Here is a 27,591-nt window from a genome sequence, read left to right on the forward strand (position 1 = left end):
CGATTATTAACATTACTAATTTATGTATATTTTTTGCACACATTTCTGGTAGATCGAGACAATTCGTGAAAATTAAAAGTATCTCGTTATTTTGGTAAAGTCTCCCCATCTCTGCTCAATTCAAATGAATATGTATTCTGATAAAATATCGTCTGCTTTCAAAAAGCAATATTATTAAAACAGAAGATTAAAGCCAAGTAAGAAGAAAACAAAGTAGAATGATTCAACTGCCCTATTTTTTAATTTATCGCCTGCTTAAATTCATTTTTATTATATTTTGGAAACAATTAAGAGTTGTTATTACTTCCTTTTACAAACGAGCTGATGTGTGCATCACATGACTTCCTTTTACTCCAATTTAATGTCATTTTCTCATTATTGGCAGTTTTAATATGATTCAATAGTTTACTCTCTAAATATCACCAACAGTGGCCAAATTGAAACCAGATTAAAAAAACAAATAAATAAATAAATTAAGTAAAATGAAAAAAAATTGCCAAGTTGGCGACAAAACTTGGCGACCAAAACACTGGCGATATATTGCCAAGTGTACGCCAAATTATAACACCACTTGAGTGTATATCGAAATTACTAATGATTTCCTCCCAAAAGGGGCGAAAGACCCTCTTTGGAGCATCCGAATGCAACCAAAAAAGAAGATGCACAACTAGTGCCCACTAGGAGTCTACGTACCAAATTTCAACTTTCTAGGACATTCCGTTCTTGAGTTATGCGACATACGCACATACAGACGAAACGAGAAAACTCGTTGTAATTAACTCGGGGATCATCAAAATGGATATTTCGGGTGTCTGTACGTTCCTAGACACATATCCACGTGTGGTCGGGTTGAATAAAAAACTCGACAATCATTTGGGGGTGAGCAAAATGGAAATTAAAGCCGATTTTTGGGTGAAAATTTTTTTCGCGAATACAATACTTCCCTTTTTTTGTATTCGCGAAAAAAAATTCTCTCAAAAATCGACCTTAATTTCCATTTTTCTCACCCCCGAATAAATGTTGTTTTTTTTTTTTTTTTTTTTTTTTTTTTTTTTTTTTTTTTTTTTTTTTTTTTTCCGACTCGACCACACGTGGATAAGTGCCTAAGAACGTATAGACACGCGAAATATCCATTTTGACGATTCCCGAGTTAGTTACAACGAGTTTTCTCGTGACATCTGTATGTACGCATGTGCGTATGTATGTCACATAACTCAAGAACGGTATGTCCTAGAAAGTTAAGATTTGGTACGTAGACTCCTAGTGGGGGGTCTAGTTGTGCACCTCCCCTTTTGGTTGCTTTCGGGTGTTTTTAAGGGGTCTTTTGCCCCTTTTTAGGGGGAAATCCTTGTTAATTTCGATGTAAACTCAAGTGATGCTACAATTTGTCGGACACTTGGCGATATATCGCCAGTCCTTTGGTCGACAAGTTTTGTCGCCAACTTGCCGACAAATTTGGCGATTTTTTTTTTAAATCTGGTTTTAATTTGGCCACAGTTTGTGATATTTAGAGAGTAAACTATTGAATCACATTAAAATTACCAATAATGGGAAAATGACAATAAATTGGATTATAAGGAAGTCATGTGAGGCACACATCAGCTCGTTTTTTCTGAGAATATTAGATCGACCAATTGTGTTGTAAGTGAAAGTTTTCAGTCTGAAATATTGTGATGCGTTTTTATGTTGTGCATCGTTGTAGTTAAATTGAGCGCGTGTGTGTGTTTTGAAAAAAAGTATTGAAACTTTCTCGATGATTATTATTAGAAAATTAACAGAGTTTTGAGCAATGTTGAAAGATCAGTTCTAAAAGGTATCGTTAATGATTATTGTTACTGGCATAGGCAACGCCGTGAACCTTTTGCCGGTTTTAAATAGATAACGGATAAAAATCCAACGGATGAATTCCTTGTAAGCAACACGAAAATTTTCGAAAAGGAACCGCGGGGCTTTGTTATTGACTACTAAATAATGGTTTCGTAAATGGATTTTCCCTTAAGCATCACTGAAAGCTAAGTTCCCCACACCCTGCTACTCTAAACATCGCTCTGTTAGTGTAATCACACAATCATTCCGCATATTTCATTTCTTTTTTACTTCCTTTTACAAATGAGCTGTTGTGTGCATCACATGACTTCCTTTTACTCCAATTTAATGTCATTTCCCCATTATTGCCAGTTTTAATGTGATTCAACTGTTTACTCTCTAAATATCACCAACAGTGGCCAAATTAAAAATAAATTTAAAATTTGAAAAAAATCGCCAAATTTGTCGCCAAGTTGGCGACAAAACTTGGCGACCAAAAGACTGGCGATATATCGCCAAGTGTCCGACAAATTATAACACCACTTAAGTTTACATCGAAATTAACAATGATTTCCCCCAAAAAGTGGCAAAAGGCCCCTTTAGAAACACCCGAATGCAACCAAAAGGGGAGGTGCACAACTAGGTCTTGCTAGAAGTCTACGTACCAAATTTCAACTTTCTAGGACTTACCGTTTTTGAGTTATGCGAGATACATACGCACATACATACGTACATGCGGACGTCACGAGAAAAATCGTTGGTTAATTAACTCTAGGGTCGTCAAAATGGATATTTTGGGTGCCTGTAGGTTTCTAGGCATATATCCACGTGTGGTCGGGTCGAAAGAAAAACTCAACATTCATTCGGGGATGAGAAAGATGGAAATCAAGGCCGATTTTTGAGTGAAATTTTTTTCGCGAATACAATACTTCCTTTTTTGTAAAACGAAGTAAAAAGGAAGTAAAAAGGAAGTATTGTATTCGCGAAAAAATTTTCACTCAAAAATCGGCCTTAATTTCCATTTTGTTCGCCCCCGAATGAATGTTGATTTTTTTTTTCAACCCGACCGCACGTGAATACATGCCTAAGAACGTATAGACACCTGAAGAATCCATTTTGACGATCCCCGAGTTAATTACAACGAGTTTTCTCGTAACGTCCGTATGTATGTGCATATGTGTGTATGTATCTCGCATAACTCAAGAACTGTATGTCCTAGAAAGTTGAATTTGGTACATAGACTCCAAGTGGGGTCTAGCTGTGCACCTTCTCTTTTGGTTGCATTCGGATGTTCCAAAGGGGGTCTTTTATACCTTTATGGGGTAAAATCATTGTTAATTTCAATGTAAACTCAAGCGGTGCTATAATTTGGCAAACACTTGGCAATATATCGCCAAACTTTTGGTCGCCGAATTTTATCGCCAACTTGGCGACGAATTTGGCGGTTTTTTTTTTAAAATCTGGTTTCAATTTGGCCATATTTAGAGAGTTAACCATTGAATCACATTAAAACTGTCAATATTGCGAAAATTTATCCGTATAAAACGTTTTCTTTGCTTCGGTTCGCAACAAACTTGGGGTGAAAATATTTAAAGTGTTTCTTTGCTCACTCCGAGGCTTTAAATTGGAGTAAAAGGAAGTCATGTGATGCACACATCAGCTCGTTTTAATTCTAAACATGAAGTTGATGAAATGTATTTTCACCTGAACATGCTGTTTATCTAAAGTTTGTGAAAATGGAAATAAAAAGGAAAAGTTTCTGGTAATAAAGAAGGCGCTGAAAAAAAAAAAAATGAAGTACAGTCAAGTCTCAACTTATGCGAGGGATGCATTTCCTTTGTGTAAGTCGAAATTTCCGTTGTGGAAAAGGGTATATATGCAAGAATTTTTATAAACGTACCCAGTTATTTTGGACATTTGAAAACACCACTGAAACTGTTTTAAGCCATTTCTTAAATTTATATTTCCGTTTAAACCGCTATTATTCAACTTAAAATGCTGTTATGATGCGCAAAATCAATGGCAGAGAGAGGCATAAAATGAAACAGTGCGATATGTATAGTACGTCGTAATAATAAAATGCAGCATTATAATAATACTGTACAATAAATACAGTAATTATATTCGCCACTATAATGAATGTGACCATTTTCCTGCTATAGAACGCACATCACGCAAGTCTCAGTGCTCTCCTATTGTCTATTATAAACCTTTTTAACTTAAAGATTTATTTCAAAAATTACTGCTGTTATTTACTTGTGATAAATTTTAATTCGCTTTATTGACACGGTAAGAAATTCAATTTTCGGTGAGGAATGTAAAATAATGCCGTTTTCATCATTAACAGAAAACTGTTTTGTTTTTATATCGTGTATGCAATGCAGCCAATTGTTGCTTGCCTAAAAAAAATCTATTCTTCTCCTATATACTTTTTAAATGTTCTATGTTTTGTAAGTTGGTCGCTTTTATCCCTATGAACGTAGTCTAAAAACTTGACTTGATAGATTACAACCGAGATCATTTTTGGGGATTCCGAGACCATACGTTATTCAAAAACAAAGCAAAGATCTAAGACAACCAAATCGCTATTTCCCATAGACATGGGAACCGGTTCGCTTCCACTCACTTAACTAGATGGATCATCCTGTGGTAGAAAAGTGATTCCTTTTCAACCAACGATCGCCCGCCATTTTGTGGGCAAGAACTTCCTACCACACATCCTATAACACCCCGTTTGCACTGCGAGCTAAGCGCGCTCAACCCATCAATGCACTTACGAGCTAAGCGCACTTACTTTAAAAGTCGTTTGCACTAGAGAACGCACTTAAAGTTTAACTGCAAACCCAGGGAGGCTAAAAGAAGGAGCCTCATCTCCTTTGGCAGCGGGGCGAAAAAGTGACCGGATTATTCCATCGCAAATGGTGGTGCTAGTGGTCCATCTCTCGCAGTTCGCTCGCCTGATTTAACCGACCCCGAGTATTCGACTGGGTGGATGCCGGCAGTTAGCTAGTTTGGGGCCATTGATACGAAAAATTTGTTGGATCTTCTTTCTCCTTAGTTCTTTTACTCCAATTAATTTATGCAGTAACTTCGATCAACCCTCTCCCCCCCCTCCCCCATAAATTTTGCATGATATAAGCTCATTTAAAATTAAATATTTCACAGTAATATGTGCAATAATATTTAGTTTCTTTTTTTGTTTACTTCTGCTGAAAAAGCCGTTTTTCCCCCCTTTTTTTCTGGTGGATTAATCTTTAAAAACGATAAGAAAAAAAATAATTAATACTTTGAACATTGAAAAAAAACTGCTTTTTCGTTAGTTAATTGTGAACAATTAAAAAAGAATCTTACAAGAAAGTGCTATTTAATTCAAGCGTTAATCTAGTTTATTGCTTATATTTATCAAGCTAAGTTTCGTTTTCACTTACCATAGTTACTTTCTTTCTCCTCCTCCCATACATAAATTTCGTGTGATATAAGCTTACATAAAACTTTATGTATTACGTTTAGTTTGAAATTGTTGCTCTGCTCTGGATTTAAGTGAAATTTGAAGAAAAAAAAAGCAAAACATAAATATTTTGATGAAAATTATAAGTTAAACAGTTCAATCTTAATTTCAATTGAATTCTCTACATGAGTGCGTTATTGAGTTTTTCTACTACAGTGGAGTTTCTATTATTCAAGTTAAGCATATGTGAAATTTAATAAATAAGAAGAAAAAGGACATGGAAATATAACTAGAAGGAAACAAAATTAGTGATTTAAATTCCAAAACTTTAGTTGTTCATTGCTACTCTCTTTCTATTTTTTTAAATGAATAACTTTAAAATCAAGTCTTCTCGCTTACTCTTAAAATTAAATGCATAGTACTCAGAAAAATTATGAAAACCGGATCGTAATTTACGGGTTTTATTGGGAGAAAATGTTTTCAAAAGCCAGCTAAAATCATTTTTAGTTTCATGGCAAATGAGCAGAACAGCCATATCAAAAACAATATACAAAATAGAACACAAAATTGCACAACACATAACAAGAATGAATGCTCGCTAAAGTCGTAGCAGAAATACAAATTAAACACATCGAATGCAAAATATGCCAAAAACCTAAGGTGGAGTAAAGTATTCTATGCTTCTTTGAACAGCTTTCATGGCGAAAGTAGTTTAATACTTCCAAATATACAGGTGATAGTTTTTAAAACACACTTGTTTACAATGCTTCGCTACGAGCGAAAAGATATAAGTAGTGCGAGAGATGATACTCTACCCGCCTCTGGCGGAAGTGGAATTTTGTTGCCAAACTGCTAACATGGAGATTCGTCTCCTTCCTTTTACTCCCTGGTCTTGTTGAGCGGCTTCCCAGTGTCGCTCAACTGAAGCAGCTTTGAGATGCGCTAAGTGAATGCGCAGTAGGTTAGCTGAAAACTAAGCGGCTTAATTCCGCCAGTGCAAACGGGGTGTAAGCTCACTATCGGTTTGCTTTCCGCAATTTTTGAGGGGATTTTTCAGTTTTAAAGTACCACTTTCAATGGAAGTTCTTATTTTTTGAAGGAAAAAAAAAGTCTCAAAAAAATTTTCTCTTAGAAATTCACTATTGGAGGTAATTCCATAACAGAAAATAGATTTCGCATATTCCTAATTTGTAACTCATTTGTAATTCGGCATTATGTGAAACATTCAAATATATCCCTTTCTCGTCGACGAAAAACTAATTTATGGTTTTATGGATTCCGGGTAAGTCAGTTTGAATCGCTAGAGACCATTCATTAATTACGTAAGGATGATTCTGGCAACTTCCGACCCCCTCCCCCCATGTAAGGGTAAGCAAGATTTTTCACCCCCCCCCCCCCCTTATCTTACGTAAGATTCCATTTCGATTTTCAAAATAATAAAATAACAAATATTACATCGCTGGAATCGTTATTAAATTTGTTTTAGTTTTTTTTTTTTTTAATTTTTGGTGTAAAAAAATATTTACTAAAAGGAATCTAGACTGATTTTTTTTCCGACAAATATTTTTTGCATATAATGAGATACTAATTAAAAATAAGACATGCCGTACACAGTGCGATGCTTTTATTATATTTTACACTATTCATTCTATGAAAAACAAGTAAAAACAGCTCATCCTTATACGTTTTTACCTTCCCGAAGCAAATAAAATAGGATCCCTGCCAAACCACTTGACCGCGCAATTTTTAATATAGAATATCTACTTGAAAAATATTATGTAAGAAAGGGTCTGACCCCTCCCCCCCCCCCCCAAGTAAGAGTATGAAGAGATTTTTTTCAGCCCCCCTTCCCCTTGGGACATTTACGTAATTAATGAATGGTCCCTTACGATGATTTTTTAGGCTGCATCTCGCATCTTATATGAATTCTCGAATCTTTTTAAATGAAAGGCTTTTAAATTAACATGGACATATCTGTGAAATATACCGTATGAAATTTTCAATTTGTAAGCGAATTTATATGCACTCTTGGTTGGTAATAAATTATCAAATGTAAAATTCATATTTCTTGGGGTTTGAAATCATGATAACAATGATTTATTACTAGTAATCAGTAGAATTAGTGGCGGATTTACTGGTGAGGCGTGGGGGCGACCACCCCCTCCGTGACTGTCCATTTTATGAAACCAATAATATAGAATTGAAGGATATTACTAGCAATCGCTACTAATTTCAATAAGTACATCCCATAAATTTCCTTTAAATTAAGTTTAGACAGTTAGTGTAGTCGAGGATGGATGGAGTTACCCACTTTTTAATTTGAACCTAAGCTCGCCCCTCCCCTTCATTTTGAACTTTACCAATTTTTATGTTCCTTTAAGTGTTTTTCAACCTTTTTCTTCCGTGGACTACACTATAATGGTATGATAATACATTGCTAATGACTTAGAACATTGGGGGAGATAGCCCCCAAAGGGGACATTTGACACTTCAAAGGAGCAATCATTTCGTGAGGGACGATTAATATTTAAAAGGATAAAGGGGGGGGGGGTGCAATTGACTCCATAAACCCTACATGACGGGTTTGGGGGAGGAATGACTTTTACGGGTTTCAACCGCCACCCCCTTGGATAGGCTGTAATTCCGCCCCTGATCAGAGCAGTTAAATTTACAACATATTTTTAATGAACAAAAATGACCTAAGGTTGCATTAGGTTTGTAAATCCCACAGTCCCTTTATGATCAGAATCAATTACAAATGTTGCACAATAAACTATCATAAATCACAAATATGAACAACTTGCAACGACATTGTTGGTGGAACACAAACACTTGCTATTAATTCGCTATTACAGCGCTTCCCAACATTTTTGTACCTAAGAGTACATACTAGATTATCGGTCACACCGCGGGCACCATTATTTTTTTCAAGATTTACTAAAGAGGTGAACATAACAAAGATATGTACACACAATGTGTGAAAAAAAAGTAATTTTTAGGTAATCTGAAAAAAAAATCTTATATACAAAATAAGTAAATACTAAATAATGAAAACAAACTATACAAAGTCTGAAACACAAAATGTATAAAGTTCAAAGTCAACGTGATTGAACTACATTTTTTTTTTTTTTGTCATTGTTTCGTAACTAGTCGAGCAGGATAAATTTACAGGGTAGTAAGATGTCATCATGGTGCTCACTGTACTGTCATGGGACGGTATAGCTAGGCCCGGATCTGCAAACTCTGCCCCCCCCCCCACTCCGCCCCGCAAAACATCACCAGGGCCCCAACGTTAATTTTTGATTGATCTAAAAGTCTTATGTTCTCTAAAATGCAAATCAAATATAATTTTTCGAGTGACGCCTGGCTATCTGTGTGTTATACATAATTAGATAATAAGTTCTTTTTCCAAGAGTTAATTTTTTCGACCCCTAAAGGTACGTTTGAAATTTATCCGCAAAAAAAAAAAAAAAAAAAAAAACCGTAAGAAACAAACCAAATGCAGTTCCAACACCGATTTCTTCGCCCACCAAATGGCGGTCGAAGACTACTTCGAAAGGAATCATTTTCCCCTTCGCAGTGCTGTAGGATGATCTATCTAGTTAACCCCTTCAGACCTGGTGTCCGGTATACCGGACATACACTTTAAACAGCTGCTAATCATTTAATAATTGATTTAATTAGCTGATTTTTTTGTAGTTGACTCTTTACATTCTACTAATTATAATCTGTGAAATAATTTTTCGTTTTGGGATTGACAACACTGACATATAAGGATTGAGAGATAGAGAGTGGCTTATTTTTCCAACCATGGATTTTCATCTGAAAAGCGAGGTTTTTTTTCTGATTTTTTTAAAAATATATAATCTTTAATCTTTTCAAACGCTTATAATATGTTTAATAATTGTTTGTAGAACATTTCGTAATGATGTTTGTTCGGTATTTTATCGTTATTGTATATGAAATAATGATTTCAAAAATATAAGTCCGGAATATTGGACGTGCCATACCTCTTTTAATTTTTCTCTTACAAACTCAAAATGTTGTCTATAAGATACCCTTTACCAAAGTACACTGTGTGCCAAATATTAACATTTTTGGTCCAATATTTCATAATTCCGACTGAAGGGGTTAAGTGAGCGCTAGCGAACCGGTTCCCATGTCTATGCTATTTCCCTATTAAATAGGCTCCCATCCAAGCGCCTCATCAACCATTTAACACTATATAAAGAACTTGAATTTATGGATACAATAACCAGTTTACAAAATAAGATAATTGAAATGATTTTACCCTAGCTACGCACAAACATATCAACGAAACATTATCTTACCTTCAATTTGTAAGAACTTTTATTGTAAGAAAAAAAAAACTATTTTGACTTATTAAAGGGTTGTTCTCATGAGAATGGTCGTTTTGAGCTCAAGAAATTTAGAACTAAAATAGTAGACAAAAACTGAGGAAACATTTAAAATAGATATAATCACTGACTTAAAATACGGGAGGGTGGGTCACAATGAGACAAAAAACACATATTTTGCATTTTTAGTATATTGACGAGTTCTAAAGCACAGAAACATATTTGATTATATTAAAGGAATCAAATTATAGTATATTACATCAAATTTAGCCCATTTACTGTTAGAAAAAAAAGATATGAGGCTTTATCAATTCGAAGAAAAGTGTGGCCTATAACTGGACCACTATGAGACATTAAGTAGGGCCACAATGGGACAGTTGAATAATCACTATTTTTACCTAAAGTTTGCAAAATAAGTACCTTTAGCTAGTTTATTAAAGAAACCTCATTTCCCTTCCTTTGGACATATGCTAATTCTCTTAAATCTCTCGTACTTTTTCCGTAACACATTTTTGAATTATCCAGGGTATTAAAAGCCTATCCTTTGACTCAGGCCCAAGGTTGCAAAAAAACATATTATTTTTGTTTAAAGCATGTTTTAAATGTTTAAAACTGTTTTTTTCTTACAAACGAAATAATTTTAATTTCAGTAAGCAAAAGAAAAAAAATCATTAGGATTTAAAAAACAGGAAAAGAATAAAATAATAAATGCCAAATATTAATTGATGATTAACATATATAATTATTTTATACAAATATTAATTATAATTATTAAGTACTTTGAAATGAGAACCATGTTTGGCAACCTTATTAACACCTAACCGGTTTCTAGTTTAGTTTTGTACAAAGCTATCTAGTAAAAATAAAATGTTCACTTGTAATACTTGGTTAAAATATAAATAATTTTAAAACAAGCCTATTTTTTATTGTTGAATGTCTTTTTCGTAAACTAAAAAAAGAAGTAGAAAAGTATTTTACACTTGCTTACTGCTGCTCGGGTCACACTGAGACGTCTCATTGTGGCCCAAAAAATTTGTCTCATTGTGGCCCAAACGACAAAATAAAGATTTTTGCTTCATATCATTAAAATAAACCATGAGTTAAAAGTAATATAGCTGAATGATAGAAGATTAAAGTTTTAGTAACAACATAAGGTACAACACTTAGTTTAATTGCAGAAGTTTCTCAATATCATGTTGTATGCAAGAAATCATCCAAATAACTTTCAGTGTGTCCAAACAGTAACTAATTTTTTTCTACAAAACAAAATCGTAGAACACCATGGAACTAGGAATTCTGGGAAGCATTTAGGTTATGTTTACTCCTCCTAGGTAATGGTAGCTGTCAGAATTGTATTTATTTTTGCATTTAAAATGTCTCATTTTGGCCCACCCTCCCTATATAAGTAGGGTAGACCGGAGCACGTTTACGCAGTGCACTTTTTTCAAAACGAAATTATAACTGGAGAGTCAATAGTCATAACATATTGATTCTGCTCCCTAGCAAATATCCTCACAAGTTTTTGAGTATCAGTCGAGCTTTGATCTTGCATGCAGAAAGAATAATCTGTTTTCAACCAAGTCGAGTAAATTTTGAGTTGAACGTTTTGAAGCTTATTGTGAATAAATAATACTTAGTTAAGAAAGAACAAATATATAAACATTAGCAGAATTTTATCCTATTTTGGAAATTGTATTTGTATGAACTAAAATGTTATTAAATTTTTTTACACGTTAAAAATAGATTCAAACTTGGCAATGGGGCAAGTTTACGCGTTGACGTCTGAGCACCTTTACTGACGTTCTTACTGTGTCTTACTTCTAAACGTGCCCTGACGTTTTTTTCGCTCCGAACTGTCTCAAAACATTTTAGTATTTTAAAGGCTATTTTGTTTCGAAAATCTCCATTTAATTTTTAATTGAGTTACAAATTCGAATCTTATAGCTTACAATCATATAGTGCTGTCTTTATGCCCGCTCAGTTTTTACTTTATACACTATTCAGTCTGTGATAAATTTGCTTTATTTTAACGATGGTAAGACATTATGTTCAAAACACTAACAGATCCATGTTAGGTGTCAAAATAAATATGCGTAAACGTACCCCGTGTCCAGGGCAAGTTTACGCAACCAACTTGGACTCAAAAATATTTTTTTTTAACGGTTTAAAACACAAACTGAGCAACAACTGAGTATACCAATTTTGACTCCATTAACTGCGTCATAAAACCGCATTACCTAAAACTTCCTAAGTTAAAACATAAAGTTTAGAAAATTCATCAAAAAAAAAATCCGCATAAACATGCCCCGGTCTATCCTACAGTAAAGCACTGTTTATACGTGTTTGAAGGGACTGTATGAAAAAAGTGTAGAAACAGAAGAGAGAGAAGGGGGAGAGGGAGGGAGAGAGAGAACGTAAATTAGGTATACGTTAATATCTATAGGACTCTGTAAGGACAAATTTAAAAAACGTATAAATGGTTAAAAAAACATATAAAAGAGAGACGCATAAACGGTGCTTCTCTGTATGTATGCTCTGTAATTTGTACACAATATTTAAATGAAGGAAATAGTTTCAAAAATTGAAAAAATATTGCACATTCAGAAAAAATATTTGTTCATTAATACTTAGAATAATCCTGAAAAACGGAAAAATTAAAAAAAAAAAAAAAATAGAATAGGAAAAATTGGCAAGAGATATATTTCAAATAAAAGCAAATCTTCTGAGAACGCAACTCTTAATAATCATTCCCTCGTTTTATGGATAAGTGAGGGAATGGCATATTTTTGTAACAATTTGATTCTTGTAAATAGACCTAATAGATTACTGTGTTTAACCACGTACAAATAGTCTTAAAACAGGAAGTAGGGTAAACGGCTAATTCTGGGCATGTTTAAGATGTTTTTTAAATTTAGATTGTTGTTGAATTGTGATATTGCCGTACAGAATAATCATAAAAAACAGAAAAAGTAAAAAATAATTTAGAATAGGAAAATTTGGAAAGAAATATAGGTACTTAAAACAAAAGCAAATCTTTCGAACACGCAACTCTTAAGAATCATTCCCTTGTTTTATGAATAAGTGAAGGAATGGCACATTTTTGTTACTATATGATTCTTGTAAATAGATCTAATAGATTACTGAGTTCATCCACGTACAATTAGTTTTAAACCAGAAAGTAGGGTAAATGACTAGTTCAGGGCGTGATTAAGAGGTTTTTTTTTAATTTTAGATTGTTGTTGAAGCGTAATATTGCCGTTCCAGTTCAGAGAAAAAACTAATTCTCCAGTGTTAGAACTTAGAAATTTCTTTTTTATAGCTGTAAAAATTTCAATTATGATTTATCAACTTTTTTGACTGAAATTCGAAAACACGGGTTTGACCAGTAGTGGTCACACTCGCTCAGTTATGGTCAAACTAAAAACAAGTAATGGTCATGCTAGTTGAATTCAATTATTTTCAGGAAATAAGCAAAAAGCAACTGAAACTCTTTTATTTCTCTCATTTTTCTTTCAATATTGTCAAATTTAAAAAATCTTGACATATCAGTATGAGCAATATTAAAATTGAAAAATGAATAACTGACAAAACGGTTTTGAAAGGTTCGTCTGAACAATAAAACAAAAATAAATAAATAAATAGAACTATTCTACTACTGCATTTTTTAATTTATCGCCTGCCAAATTTAACTTATGTTTTATCATTATGTTTTATCATATATGTTTTATCATCATATGTTAATTAATAATTTTGCTTAAGACTGACCAAAAAAAAAATTATGGTCATATGAGCCCATAACTACAATACTTACTTTTAATTGACTAGTTAGAGGCACACTAACTTGGAAGGATCTTAAATATCTTAATTGATGGCAAAAATATTTCTATATAATATAAAAAAACTAAGGACGTCTTTGTTTTCTCCTACATGCCAATAAAACTGCGATCTGGTGAAAAAAAAAAAAAACAGCAATATCAGGTCTTTTAGAAAGAAGCACATCAAAAGCTTAAATGCAAAGGACATCCACGATTGGTGACTAAGAATAACTATCATAATTTGTAAAAGAAGCAGTCGAAAACTTTGTACAATGAAATAAGTAAAAATATGACAACGTGTATACATATACAAATAAAATCAATTAAAAAAGAGTTAAAAAAAAAACTCTGCAAACAGCTGTTTCGGGGTTAAAAGTAAGGCCGAGATTAGTAAATAGACGGGCCTATTTACTCATTTTGGCGTCAATGGCATCAAGACGTCTATTTACTCATCTTGGTCTTGCTTTTCTCGTTCACTTGTCCGTCGTTTGACTTTGTGTTACATCATTCTTTTATGCACTGATGAAGGGATTTGGTTCTATAACCCCGGAACAGCTGTTTGCAGAGTTTTTTTTTTCAACACTCTTTTATTAGCTTCATTTGTATGTTTGTGAGTAACTCTTCTTTGGACTAAGAGCTAGTGGCTTATTACCGTTAGTACATTCCACCACTTAATGAGCGTTCGTGACCGAGCGGTCTAAGGCGCGGATCTTCGCTGACGTCCACCTCCGGGAATCATTGGGCGTGCGTTTTAATCCCGTTTACACCGAAATTAAATTTAAAATCTTGTAACTAACTTTTTCTGATCGGATTCTTTTAAATTTTGGAATGCAACCTCAGATCCGATGACAATGTAATACTCTATAATCAAATTAATTTGTTAACGATAAGTTATTAGTTTATTCTAATTAACACGATTTTATTAGCTTAACGTGTATGTTTGTGTTTCCAACTCTCCAGTGAGCAAACAGCCAGTGACTTATTAGAATTACTTACAACGTACAAATCAAAGCTGTGGAGTCGGACAATGCACATGAATTTACAAGAAAGCATTCAAAATGTCTGATGCAAATAATGCAATAGAATACTAAGATACATTCCATTATAAAACTCGAACACACGCACAAAGATTTCATTTAAGAGTTACAAGTCTTAGCAATATTTCGTACCTAAATCTTATTTGAAAAAAAAAACAGTAATAAGAACTTTATACTTTTCAGAAATAAAAAATACAAACAATAATTTTTGATTATTTGAGTACAATAACATAATAATTTAAAAAACTAAAAAAACACGCTTTTGTAGCAAAATGAACTAAAAAGTAAAAAATAAAATAATAGTTTAAAAAACTAAAAAAACACGCTTTAGTAGCAAAATGAACTAAAAAGTTAAAAATAATCTTTGAATGACAAGTATATAAAGTAATTGACCAAACACTTAATTTTACTGTAATAGAAAAAAAGCATGGGGGGCATCTTACGAGTTGTCTTAAATTTCTTCCACTTGTTATCCATGCAAAATGTAAATGGGCAGCCCCCCTCCCCACGCTTTTTTTCTATTACAGTAAAATTACGTGTTTGGTCAATTGCTTTATATACTTGTCATCCAAAGATTATTTTTAACTTTTTAGTTCATTTTGCTACTAAAGCGTGTTTTTTTTTTTTCTATTTTAAAATATTTTAAATTCATTTATTTATTTTATCTGCACATGTATACACGTTGTCATAATTTTACTTACTATCATAATTAAGTGTACTGTTAATTAAAATTTATGTTTGGAAAAAATGTTGTAGGGGTATTCTTGAAAGATGATATTTTGAGAATCCACTAAAAAATTACATTGTGGAATATCAGTTGCAAACTTGATATTGATAATACAAGACTAACCTGTCCATTGCTGGTTTGCTGCTCTTAACAAGTCATTTACCCTAACTTGTGATTAATCTTTTTTTTATTATTATTATTTTACTTTGAAAATAGATGTGAGGGAATGAAAAATGCAATGAGCGTTGAATTGAAGCACTCGGATGGATTCCTGAGACAAATTTTCTGCCACTATAAGACGAAAACGCGCTGTCACATTCTTCTATGTTGACAGATGTACGCAAAGCACGAAACACAAGCAGTAAAATAATTATGCAAAATTATGTTTAAGAGATTTTAGCTTAAAATCATTTATCTGTTATACAGATAATTCAACTTTCTGACACGAAAAATACAACTGTGTGAGTTTGTTGTTTGTTTTCTTAGAAATAGTTCTTGCTCGTTTGTAACCTACAATAGGAACGGTTGAGGGAATAATATTTTGGTACTTTATACTTGTATCAAATGTGTAAATGAATAAAACGTTGAAGGTTTGCTTTAATAATCTTGTTAAGCATTATTCTGAAAAATGGTTGCGCTCCAAAAAATTTGCTTGTATATTTCAGAACACAATAGCGAGATGTCACGACGACATGAAAATAACTGTTAGTATGAAAAAGTTATTCTTGTACTCGTATATAAAAATTTGCAGCAGAAATAACTCTTCGTAAGATATATTTTTTTCCCTAAGTAGAAGTTAAGGAACGCTTTTTGATCATTTAATTCACATGAAAAACAACGAATGATTTATGCCAAATTTAAGATAGGACACATTTTATCGAAATATTGCAAAGATATTTATTTCTTTTCAAGCATCACCCTGACTGTCAGTTTCTGTAGTGTTTTCTTTATAAAGAAATAAATAAAATTATAATTCAGGCAGAGTTTGAATTCCTGAACATTTTAATTACAATCACATCAATTCCATTAAGTCTCTACTTCATTAGTCTCTTATCTCATCAATTTGCAGAAAATGGTTCGTGTAAATCACCTCTCAGTGGGTTTTATTCAAAAAAAAACGAGGTTTTTTTTTAACGAGCTTTATTTTTTAATATGAGATACAGTGAACTAATTATCAAAAAGCAATTTCAGTACATTAAATTTTATGTTTTTACAAACTTCTCAAAAAATGTTTCACATTCCATTCTTGAGTACAAAATAAAAATCTGTCGTATTAAAATTAATGTTTTCTTTTTTTTTTACATTTTTCCATGTATTTTGAAATGCCTCAAAGAAAAGTTTTTTATTAATGATCCTAGTTTTGCTATAACATTTATTTTTATTTGAAAACCTATTTTTTAGCTAATTCGTTTTTAACCATATATTTTTAAACATGTATGCAAAAAATTGCAAAACATATTACAGGAATAAAACTAAATAGGTAACAAAACAGCAAATAATCAACTATAGTTTTAAAAAAGTTTTCACATAAGAGTTTAGCACATTAGCTGAACTCATTAACAGTCTCAACTTGTTGTCATTGGGGTTAATAATCAACAAGAATTTCATTCAAATTAAAATTAGAAAAATCGAATATTTTTTAACAGCTTTGTAAAAACTTGCAAAATGTATAGCAAACTTAGATTAATAATAATAACGATAATGTAACTATGTAGGAGAACTGACTTGATCATCATGGGAATTTGACTAAATATGAATGAATATATTATCGTAATTTAATAAACAGAAAAAAAAAACACATGCTTGTTGATAAGAATATTTTTCCCCAGAAAAAGAAAAAAGAAAAGGTTAAATGCGATGAACAATGTTCGATTTTTTTCTTTTGCTTAATTTCATTCTGAAAACCTCTTAACTTATCGTTGAGGTTCATGGTCAACGAGAATTTAATTGAAATTATATAGGAGGACTTAACAATGGGAATTTTAATCATATTTGAAAATTTGACAGAGCATAAATGAATATATCGTTGTAATTGAACAAAAAAAAGTTAGCCTCATTTATTGTTGATAACAATACTTTCCCCCAGATTAAAAAAGAAAAGAATAAAAGGTTAAATGCGATGAGCATTATTCGAAATTTATTTTTTCTTAACTTTTTTGAAGTTCGTGGTCAACAATAATTTAATTTAAATTAAATAGGAGAATTTACTTGATAATGGGAATTTTAATCATATTTGAAAGTTTGATAAAACATAAATGAATATATCATTGTAATTGAACAAAAAAAAAAAAAAAGAACTATCCTCATGCATTGTTGATAACAATCTTTCTCCCCAGATTAAAAAAGAAAAAAGGAAAAGGTTAAATGCGACGAACATTATTAAAAAAATTTTCCTTTGCTTAACTCTTTCTTTCAGTCTGAAAACCTCTTAATTTGTCATTGAAGTTCGTGGTCAACAAGAATTTAATATAAATTATATTGGAGAATTGACTTGATAATGGGAATTTTAATCATGTTTGAAAGTTTGACAAAACATAATTGAATATATCATTATCATTGAACAAAACAAAAGAAAAACTAGCCTCATGCATTGTTGATAACAATATTTCCCCCCAGTCTAAAAAAGAAAGAAAAAAAAAAGAAAAAAAGGGGGGAAAAGAAAAAGCTAAATGAAATGAACAGTGTTTGAATTTTTTTCTACTACCTAACTCTTACTTATTGCCTGAAAGCCACGAAGTATCAAAGAAAAAGTGCTAGTATATATGCAATGTAGAAAATTTGCCTACCATGAGCATGCAGGAAAAGCGCTTGAAACACGATATACCAGATCATCATACAAGCAAAGAGTTATCCGGTGCGTCTTCAGAAGGCGCTCAGCAATGAAATGGGCTTATTCTTTCATTTTGTATATCGTGAGGAAAGAAATTCAACTTCCTGAAATAATTTCCTTGGATTACCAGCACGCTTGAATTTTGAGCAATCTTATCACGTTGGCATTCTGATAGCCACAGTTCCTAGTGAACCTTTGAAAGCGTGGGAATTCATTTAGAATGAGATTCATCCATGCATGAACACTTAAATTCTTCATAGCAGGGACAACGGTGGTTCATTTTTTTGTCACCGAAAAGCTTAATTGAAACTTCTCAAGCATTTGGTTCGGAATATTTTTTTTAACCAGGTTACTGCTTACTATAATTTCCTTACGTCCGTATTTCTCCGATTATCGTGTTCTTGTTAGTTGTTTTAAAGAAACGGAGGATTATGCTTGACCATGACTTTGTGTAATATTGGGAATTTGTCGCTTTTAATCAATATTGAGGAGTTTCGCACAGTGGCGATTCCAGGATTTCGTTCTGGGGCGGCTGAGGTCACTAAAATTTTATATCTCCTTAACATCATCAAAGTTTATTGATGTAAACGAAGGCATATTTTCAAAACTACATTATCATTGTCTATTAGTTGTGTGAACCGCTAATGAAATTTTCTGAGTCGCACTTGAAACTATCTAAAATTTGGTATTCAGTGGCAAATGTTTAAAATTTAAATGTCAGTGCATGTCAAGAAAAAAAAAATTTATGCATTTTAGACACCATAGCAATTTTAAAGCAAAAATTTCATTTTTTATTAAGAATGCAAAAGAAAAAAAAATGCGCATAGCAATTGCAGGTGGTGCAAACGAAATTAAAGAAAGAAAACGTGAAAAATCGCAAACTAATAGGGTAACAGCTCCAGTAGTCGACCATTTAAGAGAGCGATTACGTTTTTTTGTTAACCTATAAATTTCAGCAATCAACACAGCAACAAAAACAGTTGAAGACTTTAGGATATACCTTTTTGATAATGATTCACTAAATTGTTTCAGAATTAAAAACATTTTTATAATAAAAACTGACCTATTGTTAACACGAGAAAATGCTCGAGTTGTCGGCCATAGAAATCCAGTGCTCGGCTACGTATGAGCCCAGTAGTCGGCCGTTTCATTTTCATTGTTCTTATGGGGTATGAGTGAATAAATTTAAACAAAAGTTAATGCGAAACTTACAGCACAGCATTGTACTTTCAAAATCAATTACTTCAATAACTACTAAAGAATTCTGCATTCTTGATGTCTTCGTAACATCTATGTTTGTATTATTTTTCGATTCGCAACCAGTTTGGACATGCATCACTTGCGAAACATTTTTTATTATTTATCTTCTGCAACACGTACTAAAGTAGTATCATATACTGCAAAAATAGAAATTAAAGAAAGGAAATGACCCGGGTTTTTTGGAAAAGGAATTTTGAAAACCTGAGAACGTGTATTCTCCTTCCCCCCCCCCCCTTCCTGGCGCGAAAAGTTTCTGTGTTAACTGTGACACAGAACACAGTAAAACTGTGTATGCTTAGTAAAGGACTGAATAAAAGAGTTGATAGAATTCGTGACTGATAGAGAGTGAATTAATGATCGATAAGATTGACACTTGACTGGTAAATGGTCATTAGAACGCAACTTCAGCATATGGAACATAAAATTAAAATTGCAGTTTTGGAAAAAATTTCAACTCAAAACAAAGCAAGAAAAAAATCCGTTCGGAAAGCACCATAGACTAAAAATAAGAATAGACCGAGCTATGGCAACCCTTTGCTGCTCATGAACCAAATCATGTGACTAGTGGATATCCTAGCAACAGCGGGCGTTGATCGCAGCAGACGATCAACGCCCGCGAGAAATAAAATAAATAGAATTGATGGAACGCGGAATATTTATGGAGTCCGATTTGTAAATTTGTTATTCTAAGTTATAAATATTTTGTTAATATAGTGAGTTTTTCGTTTAGATAGTATTGTGCATTTTCTTTAGTCAATTTCAATAACTCTCTAAGCAATTAAAGATGCAAGCGCCCAAATAGAATCGGCAAACGGTAAGATTTTTACCTACAATTTCAATTTAAGATTCCGATTAGTACATTTTTGCGTTAACGCAAAACGTTTACTGCATTACGTTCACGCCAACGCTGACGTAGCAGTTCCAAATGAAATAAAAGTTACTGAAAAATGTGATCAAAAACTAATTACTAATGTCAAAATAATTCATAGCTAAAAGAAAAACAGTTCAATCTCTGCACCTGGAAAAAAATTAAAATGAAAACACATTACTTAAAATACATGTCGAGTGCCAAACTATAGATAATGTTGCCATCTAGCAACCATGCTGCCAAAGTTTTCGCCAAGCTTTCCACCAGTCACATGATGTATCCATGAACCAATTTTTTTATCAGCAAGTCTGGGAAAGCTCGGTCTACTCTTATTATTAGTCTATGGAAAGCACTTAAAAAATTAAAATATTAGCAATCGTTGCCAATATTTTAAAATAAAATTTATCATAAAAATAGGTACTTTTGTTGTGAACGAACTGGAGTAAGACGAATTATGTTGGCAGATCCATAGTTTCAAAGTTTATCTGGGCGGAGGGGGGGGGCAAAGAGTATGAACTCAATGCATTTTATAGTAAATAAAAATCAAAATACAATCAAAAATGCATATTTAAATTATGTTTTGAAAATACAGAGGATCAACTCCCCCCTCCTCCTTCCCTGATTGCCCAAATGACGGGCCTGTATGTGGATAAATTTAAATTGAGAAATGGGGGATGGCATGAACAGGGCCGCGCCAAGCCTGATCGGCGTCGTCGTGCAAATGTCTTTTGAGAGCTTTTATGCTCTGGCGTTCGGGGAAAATATAGTTAACACCTGGAAAGAGATTTTGTAAACAAATATAAAATGGAAAATAATACGTTTGCCATTTAATTTATTAAAACAATAATGTGTGAATATTTAGTTACGGAAATTGGTGTACGTTTTTACTTCATGTCTCGAAATTATTTAGAGTTCAGCAGCTCCTCTGATATGCTAATAATGCATTTTGGAAAAAGGAAAATGATTTAAATAGCAAAGTTCACGCCACTGTGTGTATCTATCTAATCTCTAAGTGATAAATAATTAATAAAACAGTTATATCTGTCAAAACATGACAACAAGAAGCAGTGACGCAACTAGAAAATAGTTTTAGAGGAGTACATTGAAAAAAAATTCTCTTGTAAAATTTTTGAAATTTGTAGTTTTAAAAGACGCAATATTAGACGTTCTTTGGTGGTGTTATGGGAGAAAACGGTACAAGGGGCTCCACGGAAATTTGTAGAAGTTGTACCCTTAAAACGCGATTATAGGCCGTATTTATTGACGTTAGAATAAGAGATGGAACTCTGGGATTCTACGCGATTTTATTTATTTTTTCTTTTTTTGCAAAATAGTTAGAAATCAATTCCTCCTCTCCCCTCCAATTTTTTGAAATTGAACTTCTAAAACGCAATTGTAGACACCTTTGAAGATTTTTACGGGAAGGAGATTTTGGAGCTCCTCCCTGGAAAAATTTTCAAAATTGAAGCCCTAAAAACTTGAGCAATATTCTACGATATTAGGAGAAGAAGTTCAGAGGCTATTTCACTTAAATTTTACGTAAGCCATGTTTTGAAAACCTAAATTTTAATGACATTAAAGGAAGGCCTGTTCGGAGGCCTTTGACTGAATGTTTTCTGAAATTGAAGTCTTAAAAACGCGATTGTAAGACCATATTTCGTAGCATTAGGGCCGGCAATCTTTCGAAATTGAAGTTCCAAAAGCGCAATTTTAAGGTATTTTCGAAAGTAGTTTCAAGCGATGTTGTTTGGTATTCGAGGACTTTCGCTGGAAATTTTGCGAAGTTGAAGATTTGAAAACGAAATTTGAGATGCTCCGTAATGTTTTTGGTGGTGGAGGAGGCACAGAATCGGAGGAGTTGCATTTTGAAGACAATCTTACTTTCAGACGAACTAGAAAAAAGAAAAATAATAAGGAAAAAAGAAAAGAAATAGGACGGTGGGCGGAGTAGCTGTGGAACAATTAACTGTAAATACTGAAAATTTTAAATTCAAAGATTTCTTTTTGAAAGAAACTTTAGTTTTTCCCCAACTTCTTTATTTCTTTCTTATCAAAATAACTTTGTTTTCCTAAGACGTGTTTTTTTTCTCTTCAATAATAAAGAATATTTTTGAAAAACATTCAACTCAGCATTCTGGAGGTGCATAAATTATAATACAACATATTCTCTGTAAGAACCAAACTGGGGAATAGCAAATTTCTTGCGCTTCGTATGCTCAACCTTGTGAAATTATAGACATACCGAAATAGCATTCACGGCTCCACATATGAAAAAAAAAATGCTCATGTAGTATGCATAAATTAAAATCATGCGTTTTCAGTGTAAAAGATTGCGCTTTTGAATAGCATGTTTGGACACAACAAGGCAATTTTTTCCTTTTAGAAAGACAGCGAGGAGGATTGCTTGTTTTAACGAGCAGTATAATTTCATCATCACTATTAGATATAATGAAAAGTTCAATTTTATTTTTTGGTTGGAGATTTTTTCCACTCATTTGGAGCATTTTTGATTGGTAGAACTCGGCGCCTTTTTGAATCTGGCGCCGTCGTGCTTCGCACGACCTTGCACATAGGGACGGCGCGGCCCTGGGCATGAAAGTAATCTTTCAGTTTTCAACAAGAACATTGGTAAACAATGAATAAACTAAAATGAAGTGGGTAGCAACGTAAGGCAACTTTGAAACCATGTTATTTAAAAACAAATTCAGCATACTTTCAAACAATAAGTAAATTTTGATTTTCTTGTGAAGAAGATCCAATGAGTTAAATGTTTGGTTAGAAGCAGTAATAAAACGTGGTACCAAACAGCTGGAATAATTAGTCCAAGTAGAATAAAGGTTTCTTGAACCTTCGAAGCAAATAGTTCAGCAAAATGAGAATAAAAAGTATAATAACACGTTTAACGCTCATTGAAGTAATTTGAGCTAACGTAACTATTGAAGTATTTTATATTAATTCCTTACAATGAAATGTTTATTAATTGCCGATTAAATACTATTGCAATCAGATCAATTGTTTTATCAATATCATCAACGTATCATGATTTGATTTGAAAAAAACAAATCTTCAATAAATTACCGTTTGGTAATGACATGTTGAGTATTAGAACTTATATTCTAAACGCAACGACGGACTGAATTTACAACCTGTGTTCAACCCTGTTTTTGAGAATTATAAACTAGAATCAACATTAGAAGCAGTAAAATGATGAAATGACTCTTTTAATCAAAAAAAGTTAAGGCACAAATTTTAAGCATTTTCTTTTGGAAAAAAAACAACGATAAAAAGGGAATTTTTACTCAAAAAAACTAAATTTTCGCTGTGTCAATACTTAATTTTAATTACTATTTAATAAACATTAGAAAATCCATATTAAGTACGCGGTCGACTGCTGGGTAGATAGAACCAGTGTATAGAACTAGTATAGAACCAGTGGTCAATCTGCCATGGCCGACTATTGGAAATGCATAGGAATTCAGTACCCAGTTGTCGGCCACCCCTCTAAAAATAATTGAATCTTCGAAGAAGTTTATTTTTTAATTGAAACGTTATGCTATACAATCCATTAAAACATATGTAACAGCAAATTTACAGTAGAACGAAAAAAAGAAGGGTACTTAACATTTAAAGATGATGTGTCTTCCTAACAAAAAAAAATAAGCAGAATCGCAAACTAGGATGATGGTCACACCATTTAAAATAAAATGACTCATTGCTACTTAATAAAGAGTACTTACAACTTCAATGTTATCGGATGATAATTGGAGATAGGTAAAGGAATGAGAATGCATCATATCCGATTTTGAGTTACACATATTCTTTTTTTTTCATAAGCAGTTTTATGCCCTTGTGGCCAACTACTGGAGACTAGCCGACTACTGGAGCACTTACCCTAGTTAAAAACAACGAGGAGACGAAGACAAAATTTTCGGAATTGATTCTAAAAGTGGCAATTATAGAGAGAGAGCCTCCCTTGTTACTATTGCAGATTCTTGTATCAGCAGTAAGAATAGCGAAAGCAAATTAAATGGTAAAGATAGGAGAATGTAGGAAATTATATCATTACATTAAGGTACATTGACATTATAAAAAATTAGTTTCGGTCTGGGGGCAGCAGCCCCCCTGGATTCGGCACTGCCAACAACTTAAGGGGAGTCGGTACCCTGTATATGCGTAATATTAAATTGCTGAACTTTATGCATTTTTTTTTTTTCTCAAAAAGTGTTAATGATAGCTTACAATTTTCAGTGTTTTCAAGAGTCCACTGAAGTGAAATTTTAAAGCCATTATGTTTATTTCAGATAATTTATTAAAGTTTTTACAATAGTTACTTTTAAATGAAAAAACATTTCTTGAAGATTCTGACTACAGAAACAGCTATTTATGAAACAAATGTGAGTCTAAAAGCAGAAATTTTGCTTCAGTATAATTATGAGTATGTAAATAAAATGTGGTGAATATTTCAAAAAAATGTGTAAAGTAGTTTTCTACAAAAAGGAACATGAGTTTTTAAAATTGACATTTTGAGAAAATCATGTTTGAAAATAAAATTGTACGTAAATTTTAATGTATCTCTGGTCCATTAACATTAAAATTGAGTTAGATTTAATTTACATAGAAACACGAATTCGGTTAGCTTAAAAGCTCTTTATTTGAATATTTTACGTACATAAAAACTGAAAAATTATTTTATTAGGGCACCAACTCAACTTAATGGCAAAAACTTAACAGCAAACTTAACAGCAAAAAAAAAAAAAAAACTGTTCTATTTCAATGCATTAAATTTTTGTCGTAATGCCTGAAATAAAACATAGATGGACATTGGGAAATACTATGCAATTTGTTTTAAAGCTAAACGGTTAACTAAAACGTTTTTTGCCCCTTTAATTTTAAAAACAATTTGTCTATAATATATTTATATGTTTAAATCGTTTCAGATAGAGACAAGCAAGCGCCACAATAAGATTTCTTTAAAAAAAACAACAATGTGAAAAAAATAACAAGCAAGCATTGATTTAAAACAAAACTAATAAAACTTAAGGTGTCTATCTCGAGCTAATCTTCGAATGTTCTCGTTGTTTTGATCACTTACTCAATTGAGTAGCGCAAGATTTAATAAAAGAATTAGAAGCAGATGCTATTTTAATGAACAGATGTGTTTTTTCGCCACGTTTTACGGCAAATAGATAAGTATTGTGGGGAGAGCGGTAATTTCGTAGATGTATGTATCAATAGTTAAAATAAATTTTCAAAATAAAAAAGTACAATTACCAGAAAAGAAACTAATGTGTGTGTGTGTTTATCAGGGCTGTGGAGTCGGGAAGGAAAAACGCCGACTCCGACTCCTGGATTTTGAAACTTCCGACTCCGACTCCGGCTTTTTTATTTAGTAACTTATTTGTTTGAATTTTCTTGCATCGAGGGAAGGGGGAAAACCCACTAAACAGAGTTTGAAATATTAATGCCTTTTAATGAAATTTTCGCGTTGTATTTTATTGTAAACCTAAGATGCATACAACATTTGAAATTTAATTTGAATATCAAATTTTCCAATAGTTGAGATTTTAAAAATAAGATTATTTCAAAATTCCATTAAAAAAAACTGAAAAGCATTAATTTACTCCCCTTTTAATGCTTAACAAATATATGTTGATAAAATCGTGTGATTTCAATTTTTGAAAGCTGTAACTTGAGAGGAAAAAAGCTTTCTTGCAAAGTCAAAAAAATTTTTTGAGAGGGAGCGGTCCCCCCCCCCTCCGGGAGACACAAATCTGGTGGGTCACACCCAGGGCCGCGCCATCCCTATGTGCGAGGTCGAGCAAGGCACGACAGCGCCAGAGTCAAAAAGGCGCCGAGCTCTACCAATCAAAATTGCTCCAAATGGGGGGAATATCTCCAGTCAAACAAATAAAACTAAACTTTTCATTATATCCAAGGCCCGATCAAGCCAACATTATGCCCAGATCCTAGCGAAATTTGGTACCCCTCTCACAAGAAAACCCGCACATTTTCCATGTGGAGGTTTTCAAAAAATGGAAGGAACAAAGAAGTTTACTCGATTTTGGTTCCCCTAAAATTGTGGTGCTCAGGGCTACGGACCTGTCGGACCATCAGGCCTTGATTATATCTAATGGTGGCAGTGAAATTACGCTGCTCATTGAAACAAACAATCCTCTCGCTGCCTATCTAAAAGGAAAAACTATTGTCTAGCGTGTCTAAAAATGCTATTCAAAGACGCAATCTTTTACACTGAAATCATGTGATGCTAATTAAAACACGTCTGGCATACATTAGCATTTTCCTTCCAGATGTGCAGTCATGAATGCTGTTTCGGTATGTCTATAGTACAAAAGGTTGAGCATAAGAGGCGCAAGAAATTTTCTATTTCCCATTTTGGATCTCCATGTTAATCTGTTGTACATATTTTAATTTATGCAATGTCCTTTTTTTGATTTTTGATTATTGTTCGTGGTATTTTGACTATTTCATGATATCATACTTAAAAAATACTGCAAGCCCATTTTCATATATTTTCTTGTGCGTAATATTTGTATTTTGTAGACAACCTATTGGTTAACCTCTTAGTTCCAAAAAGTAACGACTTGACCATAATTAATCAATTCCCTCTTTTTTCTTTAAATATTAGTGTGTCAGAAAAAAAAAAGAGTTTTGGAAAATGTATTTGTTTTAGATATCATATTCAACGCTTTCAGCATTTTAGAATCGTTGGTTTAACAGGGAGGGATTTCAGTTTTTGATTTTAAAGTGAGATATCCTCGATAATTTTAATTTAGAAATACACTGAGTACCCTGTTGTCAGGTTTTAACAGGCATAAAAGTTGATTAATTATTCATCAATTACAGATTAGAGAGATATTTAGAGCGGCGTTAACTTTGGTACTTAAAATATTTTCTTTTTCCAAAATGCATTAGCATATCAGAGGAGCAACTGAGCTTGAAATACCTTGAAGATATGAAGTAAAAACGTACATTGCAGTTCAAAATTAAATACACATTTTTTACGCATTGTTTTTTTAATAAATTAAATAACAAACGTATTTTCTTCTTCCTCATATTTGTCTACAAAATCTCATTCCAGGTACTTGTATGTTTTCGTCGAACGTCACTGCATAAAGGCGCTCAAAAGACATTTACATGACGGCGCAGATCAAGCATGGCGCGGGCCTGGTCACACCCCAAGTTAATATCAGAGTTTATAAAAAATATTAATACTTTATTTACGAAAATTTTCCCTAATAAGTTTTAAATTATATTTCATCGGGTATTTGTACGTCTGGAGCAAATTTATACAAAATGTGGCGGTATACAGCTTTATACGAATAGCCTTGACTATATCTGTATTTTTTTTCGTTAAATTTTTAATTTAATTTTTATTGGCTGCTTTAGAATTAACCTAATATTAAGATTTTAAGATTAACTGC

General features: G+C 32.7%; 1 protein-coding gene across 1 annotated transcript in view; it reads right to left on the reverse strand.

Annotated features, from left to right (window-relative positions):
- The window catches only part of LOC129218811 (trypsin-1-like), a 65,279-nt gene extending 47,223 nt beyond the window's left edge, over nucleotides 1-18,056 (reverse strand). The window contains exon 1 of the mRNA XM_054853133.1: nucleotides 17,978-18,056. Within this exon, the coding sequence (XP_054709108.1) occupies nucleotides 17,978-18,026 (49 nt within the window). The 5' untranslated portion in view covers nucleotides 18,027-18,056. The remainder of the gene's footprint in view (nucleotides 1-17,977) is intronic.
- Nucleotides 18,057-27,591: the final 9,535 nt, after the last annotated feature.

The sequence above is a fragment of the Uloborus diversus genome, chromosome 3 (genome assembly GCF_026930045.1).
Source record: "Uloborus diversus isolate 005 chromosome 3, Udiv.v.3.1, whole genome shotgun sequence".
NCBI classification, from domain to species: Eukaryota; Metazoa; Arthropoda; class Arachnida; order Araneae; family Uloboridae; genus Uloborus; species Uloborus diversus.